Source organism: Pogonomyrmex barbatus, unplaced genomic scaffold, assembly GCF_055798465.1.
Source record: "Pogonomyrmex barbatus isolate J1 unplaced genomic scaffold, ASM5579846v1 scaffold6, whole genome shotgun sequence".
NCBI classification, from domain to species: Eukaryota; Metazoa; Arthropoda; class Insecta; order Hymenoptera; family Formicidae; genus Pogonomyrmex; species Pogonomyrmex barbatus.
The window spans coordinates 9,040,623-9,055,281 of NW_028297160.1; the positions used below are offsets into that span (position 1 = coordinate 9,040,623).

The following is a 14,659-nucleotide window of genomic DNA, read 5'->3' on the forward strand; positions in this document are numbered from 1 at the left end:
GGGGTTACTACTTTTGTAGGGGTTTTTGGCGCACGGAACGTCGCACGGACGTCGGACAGGTGGACAAGTAGACATTAGACGGGGGCAGAGGAGGGTTGAGATAGACAGAAAGAGAAAGAGAGAGAGAGAAAAGAGAGGACATCATCCCCAATGTGCTCCTTTACTTTGTCCTTTCTTTTTTTTCTTTTTGTGGGGGGGGGGAGAGGGAGCGAGGGAGGTTTTTTTTCTAGTCGCAGCCTCTCTCGTCTCTCGCGATCGCACACCACCATTTCACGCTCCTACACCACCATCACATTTAAAAATCACACCACCACAACTTTCGCAGCTGAGAAAATATCGTGCGCCCGTGTGCTCTCATTTTGCCTCTTAGTACTTTATTTTGCGCCTTTATTAATCGAGCATACGTCGTACTACCGTCACCCGACAAGCCGTGCCCAAACTCGTTTACGTGTTATTTCTTAAAACCACCGTAAGTTATGTATGCTTTATAGGTGCTGCCACTGCTGCCTGCGCCTCATTGCGTGACGTAACAATTATCACGAAGGGGAACACCTTCTAACGTACACCGGACGCAACCATTGTCACCGTATATCACTCGTTCTTTTTCCTCCTTTTTCTTTCACTTTCTTTCCTTTTTTTTTTTTTTTTTTTTTTTTTTTAAGATTTATTTCCGTATGATCCCGTCGTCTTCTTCGTAAAAATCGACTACGTTGTCATAGTCGTCATCACGATCGTTAATCCTTTCATCACGAGCATTATCGCCAAAGTCATAGTCATTGTCAACCTCATCGTCGGTGTCAAAGTCATGTTACCATTGTCATCGCCTCGATCTCTCTCTTATTCTCATAGCCGCTTAGTCGTCAACGTTATTGTGATTGTTAACGTCATCGTCGCCGTAATCCTCCTCCATTTTCATTCCGATCATTCGTTTTATTTTCGCCGTTTTATTTCGTCTCATCTTCGAAAAAAATCATCAATCTTGCTATTTTTTTATACATAGAGTTGATGTCCAGTATTGTCATAATTGATACCTCCTCACCTTCAACCTCATCAGTATCAATATTATTATCATCGTTGTAGTAACATTCTAGCCTTCTATTAGTCCGATCATTATCATTTATAACGTCGTAAAATAAACGGTTTATAACCGCCGTTATGATGAGTATCGTCATTGTCCTTGTCTTTGTCGTCAATATTCCTCAGCATTATCATTATCGCGTTCGTCATTCCTGTCTCAATTATTGTCGCTGCTTTCGTTTACCGCATTTGCATTTATACTACAGATAATATCTTGATTTCTCTTTTCTCACAGTTTATTTCATTAGATTTGTATATTTTCATGCGACAGATCTATGTCAAAACGTAAAGTAAAAGATATTCTCATTTATATAAAATTGTATTAACTCCTGTAGCACTTGTTATTAATGTCAAATAATGTGTACAACAAAAAAAATAATTTTACACAGAAATAACATCAAAAGTGCCAAAACATTTTAATAAGAAGTGATAATGTACGAAATGTTGATAAATTCATGTACAGTTAATATCTCGAAATTTCAGTGACATTTTCAGATAGATTTTCAATAGACTAATATGGAGTATCAAATGTTGGATTAACATGTTACTGTAACATCTCATACGTTTCTTTCATATGTAAATATTTTTTATTTTACTCAATTAACTGTATAATTACAAAATTAATCAAAAATTTTAATTTTTACGAAACAAAATCAAAGTGTAACATCAATCGAATACGATGACAATGGTGATAATCGCGATGGTCTGTTCCGGAAGGTTTCTCTAACGAGATCCATTTGCAGCACCTCTCAGCTCGTATAATATTTACTTCTTTCGAGCGTAATTAGGATAACACAGTGCAAGCAGTTCCAAAGTTCCAGCGAACGATCGTGAGCGATGAAGTTAGTGTCATGATCACCAAATATAAATATAAATATATATACATATATACATATATATTTATATATATATTTTGGTCGATGCATATTATTTACAGCAAAATAGAGCGTAATATCTCATATATATATATATTTATATATATTATACACATATATATATATATATATATATATATGTGTGTGTGTATGTACATGTACATAAATGAATATGCGCGGGAGAATGGAAATATGTGGAAATATGTGCGAGCTGTGTACACAAATGCGATATCTGTTTCTAATGAGGTGATGCGAATGAAGCGTAATGTATTCTATATTCCATGATTAATGGCATTTTCGTAGCCTTGAACGAAAGAGCTACCAACAGAAGTTCTTTCTTCTCGCGCGATATTTAGGCCGTGAGAGATAGCGCTCGCTCATTAGAAACAACATTTTATTTGTCGTCTTTTTTTTTTGTTTTTTTTTCTCTTTTCTTTTAATTATTCCTTTAATTATCTCCTTTATTTCCTTTAGCCGCGCTAATTCACGATGGCTTATATACGATATTATGCGCCGCGTTATAACAGTAGGTCGCTTTTCTTACAGTATTAATAATAATAATGATATCAATTTAATTATACAATCTCACGGGTGCAGGAACAATGCAATATTTATCTATAGCAAAACGAACGCAGTTATACATTTCGTTTAAATCTGAGCTTTGTGAAAACACAACGTTTTGTAATGTCTTTGTACACAACCGATGATTGCATAACGTTAAATAACATTTGATTAAATAACTAATCTGATCTATTAAATAGTCAACCAGTACTTTCATAACGATTTTAACTTTATAATACATCCGATATCGAGAAATGGATAAAACAATTCAAACTCCTCTGTAAGATCTCATTAGATGAAAACGACTAGCGGAACTATTGTACGTACGCGAAGTACGTTAATGGCCATCATAAGAAAGACGGAGTGAATAGAAAAATTAGAAGTCCGGGATTTCGGGCCGGCAGAATTTTAATAAATACGGTTTCGATACTATAAACTCGAAATATCTGACATATTTTCGTTACCAAGCGAAATACGATATTACGAATAAGCATGGGGATCGCTTTCGCGTGTCGAAATTCAAACTCTACAAATTACATTGGTTTAGTTCGTTCGGTTGTGAATCCGTTCTATCAGTAATTATATATCTAACTACGCTGTATAATATTGCGTTTCCGGAGTACCGGCTTACGAGTAGAAAATCAGCGATAGTTTTTTTTTTCTCTCTTTGGTTTCAATCGAGGTAATCAGCCGGAGGAATAAAACGACTAGCAACATTCCGCTCCAATACTGCTGAGATATAATTACAATTACATTAGCGGTAGTGTAACTTGTGCTTAAATGAAACACATTTATATGAAATGGTATATCCTCTATTGACAACCGGTAGACTATAATATCTCGTTCTCTCTCTCTTCGTAGAAATCTCCAATGTCTGCGTCGTATGCGCACGCGCCCCACACACCACCCACACACCACCCACACACACACACACACACACACACACACACACACACACACACACACACACACACACACACACACATCACCACACACAGATGTATTTCGCACATTGTATTCTTAGTTCTTTTATTCGTCCTGTTTTACGACGCGACGGAGAAGCTCATCCTAGATCGGTACCGCCGGTGAATACTTGACCTCGCACTTCACCTCGTGCTCCTTGCGATCCTTTCGTGCGTGATACTGACTCTTATGACTAACCAGACTGTTCCTGGACTTGTAACTCCTGCCGCACTGGTCGCAGGATAGAGACTGCGGCACGTAGAAATGCGTGTCGGCCAGGTGCCTCTGCAGGGACCAGGCGCGGGAGAAGGTTTTCTGGCAGAAGTTGCAGTAAGTGCGATTCGAGGATTTGTGATCCGGCTGATCGTGGTACGAGTGCGACGCGTCGAAGGCCAACGGCTTCGATTGAAAGAGGCCGTTTCGCAGCCAGCGCAGGTCGAAGGACGTCGCGTCGTTGTTCGAGGATCTTCCGGACGTTTGTTGTTGCTGTTTATCCTGCGGGCCATCGTGGCGGTGTTCGTGTGCCGAGTCGAGATCCGCGTGCCCCTCGATCGTATGATTCGACAAGAGGCAGGACTCCTCCAGGTCGAGCTCGTCCATCCGCGGCGAGACGGGCTCCGATTTCATCACCATCTCCATCTGATTATTAATGTTGTCTAAGAGATCGATTATCGGTAGGTCTTGGTGCTGCGGTTGCACCGCCGTCTCGCCGTACCGATTTGCGTTTGTACTTTGGTTCGATTCCTGTATTTGTCGTTGGTATTCGATGTTGGTAGTGGACTGCCAACCCCCGTCCTCCTCGGCGACCTCCTGGTCTGCAACCAAAGAGGAGGGGGCTGAGTCCAACCGGATTCACGCGACATCATTTAGTACCATAACGAGTAACTTTCAGTATCAATATTCAAAACGGGTATTTCTCTCTCTCTCTCTCTCTCTCTCTCTCTCTCTCTCTCTCTCTCTCTCTCTCTCCCCCCCCCCCTCGTCTCCCTCCTTTTCGCTTTCTTTCACACAATCTCTTTCTCTCTATCATCATAACGTGATACACACGATTTTTGACGAAGTTGTTTCTCGACAAGGTTGAATTTAAATGCTTTTACTAAAATGGGCAATATTCAACAGTATTCTTAATGCAAAGTCGAGACGAGAGCGACATCTTATTATAACACTGCGAGACGGCGAGAGTTAATAAACTTGAGCCACAATTGACTTGCAAAAGATTCAAACTAAAAAAACGTGCAAATTCGGAAAACTGATAAAGCAGTGTCTAATTCAACCTATCAAATTTATTTAATGTTTCAAAGTTTGAAATCTTATTTACAATGTACAGCGGCAAAGAAAACGTTATTAAAATTGTTATTTTGAAATCAGTAATTTTTTACACCCGCTGGTAAAATCATGGAATTAAAATGCTACACAAGCGGATATGGATAATAATTGTAAAGTAAATCCAACGCAATATATTGATGCGATCGTAATGCATTGATTTGCGTATCAACGCCCGCAGGCGAAGGCAGAACGCTTTTACCCATCATTTATTTTAATTTCACAATTTTGTCATAAAAATAGCCTTAAGGATTAATATGGAAATTTCGAATAAATGATTTTTTTTTCGTTTTTTTTCGTACATATTTTCAATAACAGGAAAATAAAAAAAATTTAGAATTAAATCAGAATAATTCTCAAACGTTTGTTGCAATTAATTTAGGTAAGGGTTAATCCATGTAAGTCGCTCGGTGAAATCGGTCTACACATCGAGTTAAGTGTATCGAGAGATGACGTGTCGGCACATTTGGTGCCATAAGTAACATCTATCGAATGAAGCAGATGTCGATGGGACGACAACGATCGTCGTCGACAGGAGCACGGCCGAGTTCGCGGATGCTTCTTTGCGGGATTTTACCCAGCCGGTTACCCGTGGCAACGCTACCCCACGTCGGAGTCCTCCGCTTCTCTACTTCGCCCTTCCTCCTCGTGTTTCGCGACCCTCGTGATTCTGCCGCCGCAATCCCGCGTGCGCGCGCGCGCGCGCCTCCCGGCTCCCGCGCGTTTACCCCGAAGCGTCCCTCCTCGCGATACAACCGAGAAGAAGATATATACGTAGGATGTGTATTATTCTTAATAACCCCTGTATGCCGTTACGCTGTATTATGACTGATGTTGACTCTAAGCGCGGAGAGAGAAAGAGAGAGAGCGAAACTACGATCGATAGGCCGCACCGCTCCACCATAAAACGAGTCCAGACCACGGAACGTCGCGCGGAACATCGAGAAAATCCACAATGCCATTGAAGAGAATGTGAGATTAGCCTCGGGCGTGCCAACGAATATCTAGCAATTTACCTAAACGCGGCATTCGCCGCCGAGCGCGATTGGATACGCGGGTAGATCTGATCTCCGTTCGCCGTTGTGCATTTTTAAGTGATACGTGATACGAGACGTAATTCCTTTCTCCAACCGTGGATGTACTAACTACGTCTCGAAAAAGAGAATCTCCCCAAACACCTAGTCTAGAACGTCTGGTTTTTTTTTCCCTCTTTCCTTCTCGTCGTCTCTCGGTCTGCATAAAACGCGCGTTTGGGAATATCATAAAACGAGAGGTAACTCGTTCCTGCGCTCCGCACAATATCCGTACCCCCAGCGGCGGAAAGGATGGGCGTTCCGCAATAGGTAAGCATTATGCGGATAGACAAGCAACCCCTCCCCCCTTTTCTCTCTACGCTCTCCCGAAGGAACGCGGGGAGGATTGTCGGAGAGGGTGTAACAAGACGGGGCCCCGCGTATTCTCTCTAGCCAAACTCGTTCGGACAACGGAGAGGGCATATGTTTTACGACGCGCAAGAGACATCGCACAAAGCGACTCGAGAAGTTTTCTCATGTAGATTGTGCACCGCTATTCTTAGCGAGAAGCACTCGTTGGCTTCTCTAACAAGCACAAACAGCAGCGGCCCGCGATATAAGCCAGTTGCACTTCTCACTCGCCTCGCCCCTCCGCGCTAATCTCCGGCAGATTGCGCGAAGGGGAGGAAGAGAAAAGAGTGCTGGCAATTTTGAGAATTTGTGCGGAGTGTGCGATTTTAAGATGCGCTCTCGGTTATGTAAACCGTCTCATTAAGTTCTATCATTTCGGTAATAATGCGGACGCGAGATCGTCCGGAGCGCGCAAGCCGGAGGTCACAGTCGGGGTAATAGCGATATTGGAATATTTTTTTAACGATAAAACCAACAATACAACAATTTATAGAATCGTTAAAAGCGAGATAATATTTATATATTCGGTAGATATTAGCGGAGCGAGGAAAGTACAATTCCTTGTATCGGCGAAGATATCGGCGGTGGTGTCACGTCGATATGTCACTATTTAAAAGTGACTTCATATCGCGTATCGTTTATTCTCTCTCCGGTCGTTTCGGTTACTTCACTTTCGACTAGATACCGCGATATTAGCGGCGAGGAGAAGGTCATCGTAACCCGGCAATGTATAAACAGATTGTATCGCCTGCACATTGTATTTCCAGTGTGTGTATATATCCTCGCATGAATCTCAGATAAAGGAGAACGCGGGTATCCGAATAGATAACATTCCGAACCGATAACATCAAGGAAAGTCTATGTATAATCATAATCGCCGATCATCAGCTGTCTCTTCTCTTTCGCGCCTACGATATCTCGACTACAGCATGACGGCGCTCTTTTATATCGCGATTATTGTGATCGATGTGGCATCCTAATCGACGGACCTATGAGGAAAGAGGAAAAGCTTTGTTTGGAGAATCCGAAAAAATCGCGGGGCTACGGCGACGAACGACATAGAGCGAGAGTGCAATCGTCGTACCCCTGGCCTCCTTCCTCTCTCACATTCTGTCTTTCTCTTCTCTCTTTCGCCCTCTTCTCCCTCTCGTCCCGACCGCCACGCCATTTCTCTAACTGCTCATCTCTTGAATTCCCTCCGCTGACTTTGTCGCAACCTCCGCCTCCGCATCACCATCACCTCGCCGATGCCCACACTGCTGCGCAGTTTTCGAGGTTACCTCAAGTTCATCATCGATAATGGCGCGGGCGCAAACAAGCAGCTAGACCTGGGCGTCCCCGATAAGTACGTACTACAGATAAAAAAAATTTCGTCGGATTTGGTTCGGAACAAACTTTCGCTTGGCCTTGGCGGGCGCCGCGCGTCCATCCGAGAATACGTACCGTTAATGCCGCGGCAGGGGTTCCCCAATCTGGACTCTCTCTCTCTCTCTCTCGCGGCACGCGGCATCCCGACGGTCACGTGGCTCGAGAAACCCGTGAGGGACACCGGAAGCATGCTTAGAGTTGGAAAGTTCTCCCTTCCCACCTTAATTAACACGAGACGTACCTTTCAAAGAGGACAACAATTCTTTCTCTCTCTCTTTCTCTCTTGATTACTATGTTGACTATGAAAAACACATAATCTCGAAGATGTAAATAATTCTAATAAAAATCTGTCGGGATTTAGGAGAGAACATGATGTCTGAAATTTTCGACATGTTGATATTAACAAATCGTAAATCTATCAATCAATCTTATAAGCGTTTACATATACATTGGACTATGAATGTTCGAGGGGGATTAAAACGGGCGATAACTCAATTATTCGATAACGTGTATCGAGCGCGATCAACGAAATAGTCGAATAAAAATTAAATTTTTGGCGACGACTCTTTCACGCGTAATTCTACTATTTTTGAGGTAATAAACTGTTCGCGTTACTGTAATTGACGTTTCATCAAACGTCAATTATCAGTATTAATCACGCGGTCATAACGCATGACTGAGAACAATAGGTCGCAATAGGATGCTCCTTATCAATTTCGATGTCGGATATTTTCCGCGTTGGAGATGCGTAGCGACACTTACTCGCAACTCCACTTCCGGCGTGGATCTTCGAAAGAAAAAAAAAAAAAAGGATCGGTCGCTTTGCACCACACGTGACGCACGTGTTACATATAGTGGGATGAACGAACGGGCAGATTTATGGGTGGATGCAAAAAAATGAGAGCCACTGTACATCAGCACGATCGTGTAGCTGTGCGGAGGCAGCGAGGAAGAGACGGACGGAGGCTGACGGGATGGGGTAAGAGGGGGCGGGAGAAGATAGTACGGTGAGGAACGGTATATTAGAGGAAGAGAGAGAGAGGACCGTACGCTTGCGGTATCGAATAAACAGAGACCGGCGTGAATGTGAGAGACTCATGTCATCCCGGCAGAAGCTGACAAAATTTCGCGTGCCATTTATTCGCGACCTCGATAGATGGCGGCATGCCCAGCTTCGTTGCTGCCACACCGTGACTTTTGGGCATTACGCAACCGAAATTCCTCCTCGTATCGGTGGCGAGTTAAAAGGCGAACGCATCATACCAGCGATCGTGAGGAAAAAAGAGAGAAAGAGGAAAAGTTGCGCGCTAATGTCAATAACGTCTCTACATTATGACGCTACATTTTGGATATATTTTCAGCAAAATATTCGCGTGTATTCGCACGGGAAATCTTGGAGAACAAAAGGGACAAGATTAATGAAGCTGATGACGGTCGTTCATTGAGTTCTCTCTAGATTCCCTTCAACTTGAAGGGAATCTGTCGCCGAAAGGGAGAACTTTTATACAGCTCGTACAGTCGATTCGAACAATCTACCATCACGGCGAAAACTCCGTTTCGACTCCATGATTTCAAAATGTAATCCAGAAGAAGTGGAACGTAGTGCTCCGAAGAAGCGGTGGTTCGATATGCGTCTCTATCAACTACACATTGCTTAGAGCCAACACCGAGCCGAAAAGGGCAAACCACCTTCCGAAGTGCGAGAGCATTTTAAGATTGTTGACAAGGAGCATCGAGACTCGTAAGAAAAAAAAAAAAAAAAAAAAAGAAGAAAGGAAAGAAAAGGTGCTGCAAAAATATGCCGCTTTCCTTCTCTCTTTTCCCCTTTCTCTTCCTCTCTCTCTATGCGGTGCTAAAGAGCGATAGAACAAATATTTGTTTAGTACCGATGCATCGGGACCTCGTCACGCCTCCTGATACACAAGCGCAGAAAGACGATAAACCGTGCTTCGAATTCAACCTCGCAACCGATATTTTTGTGCTGCGCTAAATTTCGCGACAGATTACCACCTATCTACGGCCTCTCTACGAAAGAAACACCGCGGAACGCCGCCGAAAAGCAGGAAAAATAATCGGCGCACACACTATACGACATGTTGTTCGTCTTTAGGTTTAAATGCATTTTCGAGGAATACATTGAGTATTCGCGAGAAAGACGAGAATATGCGGTCCCAAAGAAGAATGTACGTGCAAATCCAATGCCCTGACTTTTACAACTGACTTTTTCACCGTTCTTTGAACGGTTGCTATTTTGAAAGTTAATATATTTTACTTTTCTCTTTCTCCGCACACGTGCGAACTCATGCTGAACGATCGAAATATCGTTTCGCGAGAGTCGAAATTGTCCTCGAGAGATTTAGACGTACGAAAGAGAAATATTAGAGATTATAAAAAATAGAATTTCTCCATAATTGTTCCATAAATTTTCTTAAAATATTAAACAAAACAAAATTTGAAATTGGATAAAATCAAATATACGAAAAAAGTGATATTAAATCGAGTACAGCGAGTAAAATAATCTTGCCGATTCATTTACAGTATTAATAAAAAAAATGCATATTTTTTTCGTTGATACTATTGAATTAATAAGAATACTTTCAACACTTTTACACTTGCTATTGACTCAACATCATTTTTTTTCCGCGTAGTGTAACTTAAAAAAGTGTGATGTTACTTTACCTCGAAATCGCCGATAATTATTATGAGTTTCGTGAAATTACAATAAATCGAGACAAAGAGACTTTCAGTTCGACTCAGGGCTGATCTTATAGTTAGGTCAGCGATTATTTCTTGATTATTTCTTTTTCTGACAAAGCATGTAGCTAATGAAAAGGAAGAGCCGCCGTATTCGTGAAAATCAATTTTCGGCCCTAAAAATATCGGCCAAATTTAATTTTTTCGAATACACGTTTCGTAGAAAATGCAAAATTCTCTCGAATGTGAAAGAGCGATATATATTATTCACGAATATTGATCGGGAGCGTATTGGTAAGAGGTATCGAGGAAGAACTGAATTCACCATAAATATTCGCGTTCGATTTTTGAAACAATGCCAAGATCGCGTCATTATCATTTGCTCTGCTGTTAAGACCTCGTCGCACGTTAACGTTTACTTAACAGCGCGCGTCTCGACAGACAACGACACGACAACGAACGTCGTGTGTGTACCGTCTACCAAAAATTACCTTGGTTTCGAAGAATTATCTATCGGTTTATCTACAAGCACATTTAATCCGTTAAATCCTTCCGAGAGAGTAGAAACGCGAAAAATGATGGCAGTCGACCAATGACAATTTGTAGAATCAGAATATATGGGGTCATCATGTAGCGATGAACAACAATTTATCGAATATTTATCGAACATTTCAAAGTTAATGTTTATAAAATATTTTGATATATTTCGAAGTTACACGACGATAACAATGAATAGCATACAAATGTTTTTCACGGGGAAGGTATCCCCCGTTTCCGAAAGGATTGCTAATACTTCTAGGATCCTCACGTGACAAATATCCCCCCCCCCTCCCCGAATCTTAAGTGATGCATCCTCGAAGAGGTTTTGCGCAAAGCTGTTCTCGCACGATCGGGCGATACATCGCATAAATTTGACCGGTCAACGACGAGCGAGCGGCCGTATGTCGCAAGACATTCTTCGCCAAAACTAGCGGCGGAAAAAAATGAGGAAAAAAAGAGAGATCTATCAGTCCTCGCGAGAGCTGAAGAGCGCCGTCGCGGTCGTCTTTCGTCAGCGCGCAAGAAGCGGCGAGAGATATAATTTAATGTATCTAATGATTCGCGGAGAGTGAGTGGCAGGAACGTGAGTGGCGTACCAAGGTCGTCGTATTTTTAGTTAGGCCAATGTTTAGTTGGCCACGTTCGTTCTCGACGGAGATAGAGGGACCTTGAATTTTGCGGATAACATCTGCAACCTTATCGACGCGGTCCCCAATCCTCCTCCTCCTCCTCCGCCTCCTCCTTCTCCCCTCACTCCCTCCTCCATTACCTCCTCCTCTCTCCCTTCTCCTTTCCGCGGCCCCTGGTGATAAACTTTTTCAGTACTAACCTAGTATAAGTCAGCCGTTCAAATATTAATCGACAATGCGAGGCCGCACCTGAATTTGCACAACCGAACGATCGACCGAGCAATCGATCGGCTGATTGCGGCGCACATTTGTCAAAATTTTCTCCCTCCCTCCTCTCGAGCGATTCTCTCTCTCTCTCCTCCTTCCCTCCTCCCTCCCGAGGATACTAGCGAAAAAGATATATGCGCAACCAAAAAAAAAAAAAAATGCGTCAGCCGGCCCGATCATGACGATCCAATGACGATCGAGAACTCGGCGAACGGCTTTTCGCCGGCGCGCCAGCTGAGACTCGATCGAAGCCACCGAAAAACCACGCGCGCGAACGTACATATACACGCACACATGCGCACACGCAATCGATCGAATATAATTCTTTTTTTTCTTTTATCCGCGTACAGTTTTGTCGACGCACACCCACACATACATAGGAACGCTTAATACACACACACACGCGGCGGCCGCCGAAATCCGCTTGTGGAAGGTCACGCACGCCCAAGTACGCCATTCTTCGTTCCCGTAATTATTCATCGTTATCGTTAGCGCGGGGAGGGGGCGACGCCTGTATCACCTTAAGCGATGTAATGACGCGCCGTTATGACGACGTAAGCAACTAAGCATCGTCTCTCGATGCATGTCGGTGGAGCAACGGATTCTCGATAGGAGCTGCCATCAGCACTCCCGCTTCTCATTTAACATTACATTTAACATTATTTAGCATTATTAATAAAACTCGTTATGTGTGTAATATAGTTTGGGATCACAAGTCTCTCGCGTTTTTTTCTTCCATTTTTTGTTCAATTAAAATGCAGATAATTTTTTTGTTAAGAAGTCGTTATTAAGATATGGGGGGAGGGGGGAAAAAAAAAGAAAAAAAGAAAATGATTATTAGACCTATCACATCCTCTTTTACAACGATATATATACACATGTATGCGAATTTTTTTCGGAAAAACCGAAGTTGCAAGGCATAAATTGCCAGCGCTTTGTCGACTCGTAATCGCATTGTTATTTCTTTCCTTTTCTTTTCTTTCTCTCATCTGATTTCTATGCATTCACGATGTCACGGCCCCCGATGTATCGGCGATATCACGCCACGTGTATTGATTCTATTGCAAAACGTTAACACGGGGTGGGACGCAACGTTAACAACACGCCGATACGCAATCCAACCCGTTCAGCCGAGCGATACAAGCATGTCAACGATCGATTATCGGGAAATCGGCAACGGTTATGTCAACGACACTCAAAGCACTCGGGTGCTGATCGTTCAACACCCGGCCGGGAAACCGATGAATGCGACACGCGTATACAAACATCGAGGGCGCGTGTCGCCGGCGCATCGTTAGCCCCCTTCTTTAGGAAGCCCGACGATGCAACCCCCTCGGAGTGTCGCGGACAAACGCGGCGCGCCGAATATCGCACAGCGATGCCAAACTCCGGTACGCTCCACTCCATTTCTTTTTGCGCCAATTGCGTCCGCGTGTGCAACATCGATGCCGATATTAATAACGGCGATTCGATGTTCGAGCGAATGTATCTGTTGCGGCCAGCGTGAATTTTTCGCGCGAGTCGATAAAATTGTCGTTAGCCAAAGGCGTCGCTCTGCCCACGTAATGTACGCTCTTCTTTCGACCGTCCCAAAGAAAAAAAAAAAAGAGAGAGAAAAAAAAGAAAGAAAAATCAAGTATACAAAACGTCCCGAAAAGAAACTTTTCAAAGTGAATTTCTCAATTCTTTTACGTGCATGTTTTCCGAATACTTCGCACAACTGTTAAGTTTGTCAAGTTAAAAATCGCTTTCAATCGCAAAAACATCTTGTAAAAAATATAATTTTTATATATTTTTATATATAAAGACGTTTAAAAAAATTATAGCTGTACACAATTAGTTGTTCAAAAATATTTTACACAATAATAATAACGGTATGATAAAATGTAATGATAAAACGTAATGTAACTACGCGTCAATGATAGTACTAGAGTTGATATATTTGCCACGTGCTCTGACCTATCTAAATCATCGCAATTTTCGCAGTTGTATGCTACAAAAATAATCCGCTTAAAACGATCTGACTATATTCCCGAAAGTTTTTAATATTTCCCTCGAGACATCTTATATATTCATATCGACTCGAAATATAAATAGATAAATCGAAATTTATACATCCACGCTGTTCTACAACGTACAAAAAGTTATGAATAAAAATAATGTTTTTGTGTAACAAAAGATACTTATATTTATCACATTCGAACACAAGAAGTAGTGTATGATATTTACGATATATAATACATAATACATTTGCGAAACATGCCGACGCGGGGAGTCGTCTCTCTTACGCGGAATCTAAATAAACCGTGATAATTAATTCAATCACGATCATTTCGTATTTATGTATTTGAGCGTAGCGCATTTGATGCTCGGCGCGTTAACGAGCGTAAGTTACAGCCGGCGAGCCCGTACCTGTGCGTCGAATTTTGTGACGCAATCTCGCGAATCTCCCGGGAATCACGTTTTCGCAAGCTCGGCTTGTAAGATTACGGTTTACCGAGCTCGAAGCCGTGGAGCTGCACGTGCTCCGCGTAGTACATGATTTTTGTTTTTTTTTTTTTTTTTTTTTATGATATGCAAAATGTAGGCGATTCGTAAATGGTGCCGTAAATAGTAATGATGATAACGATGATTTTGGAACGCATGCCAATTAGAAGAGATTTAATAATCTTTCAAGCAGATAGTAGTGCTCTTTCACCGCAACCAGTAAACAATTTCATTCTCGTCATTTGTGATTTGTGGTTAGTTTGATATAACTGCACAAGTCCTTAGTTACTTTTATTAGAGCGAACCGCTACATCGCGTACGATCGAGGTCTGCCGCGATGTATCGACTGTCAGTGGAAGAATAATAAAGTAGCGCAGAGTGCCCTTAAAAAAATCAAAAGAACGCACATTGACGTTTTCTGACGGCCGCGCGATAACGAGTGCCACATATA

The 14,659-nt window shown here is 42.4% G+C and overlaps 1 protein-coding gene across 23 annotated transcripts in view; it reads right to left on the bottom strand.

Annotated features, from left to right (window-relative positions):
• Positions 1 to 14,659, bottom strand: part of LOC105423173 (uncharacterized) — a 57,325-nt gene that overhangs the window by 17,229 nt on the left and 25,437 nt on the right. For 16 of the 23 annotated variants that reach the window (XM_089082287.1, XM_089082281.1, XM_089082294.1 and 13 more), the window contains one exon: positions 172 to 4,291. The exons of 6 other annotated variants lie outside the window; for them this stretch is intronic. In XM_089082287.1, the coding sequence (XP_088938413.1) occupies positions 3,582 to 4,291 (710 nt within the window). In that variant the 3' untranslated portion in view covers positions 172 to 3,581. Of the gene's footprint in view, positions 1 to 171; positions 4,292 to 14,659 lie in introns of those variants that run through there. One more of the 23 variants, XM_089082293.1, reaches the window with a different exon arrangement.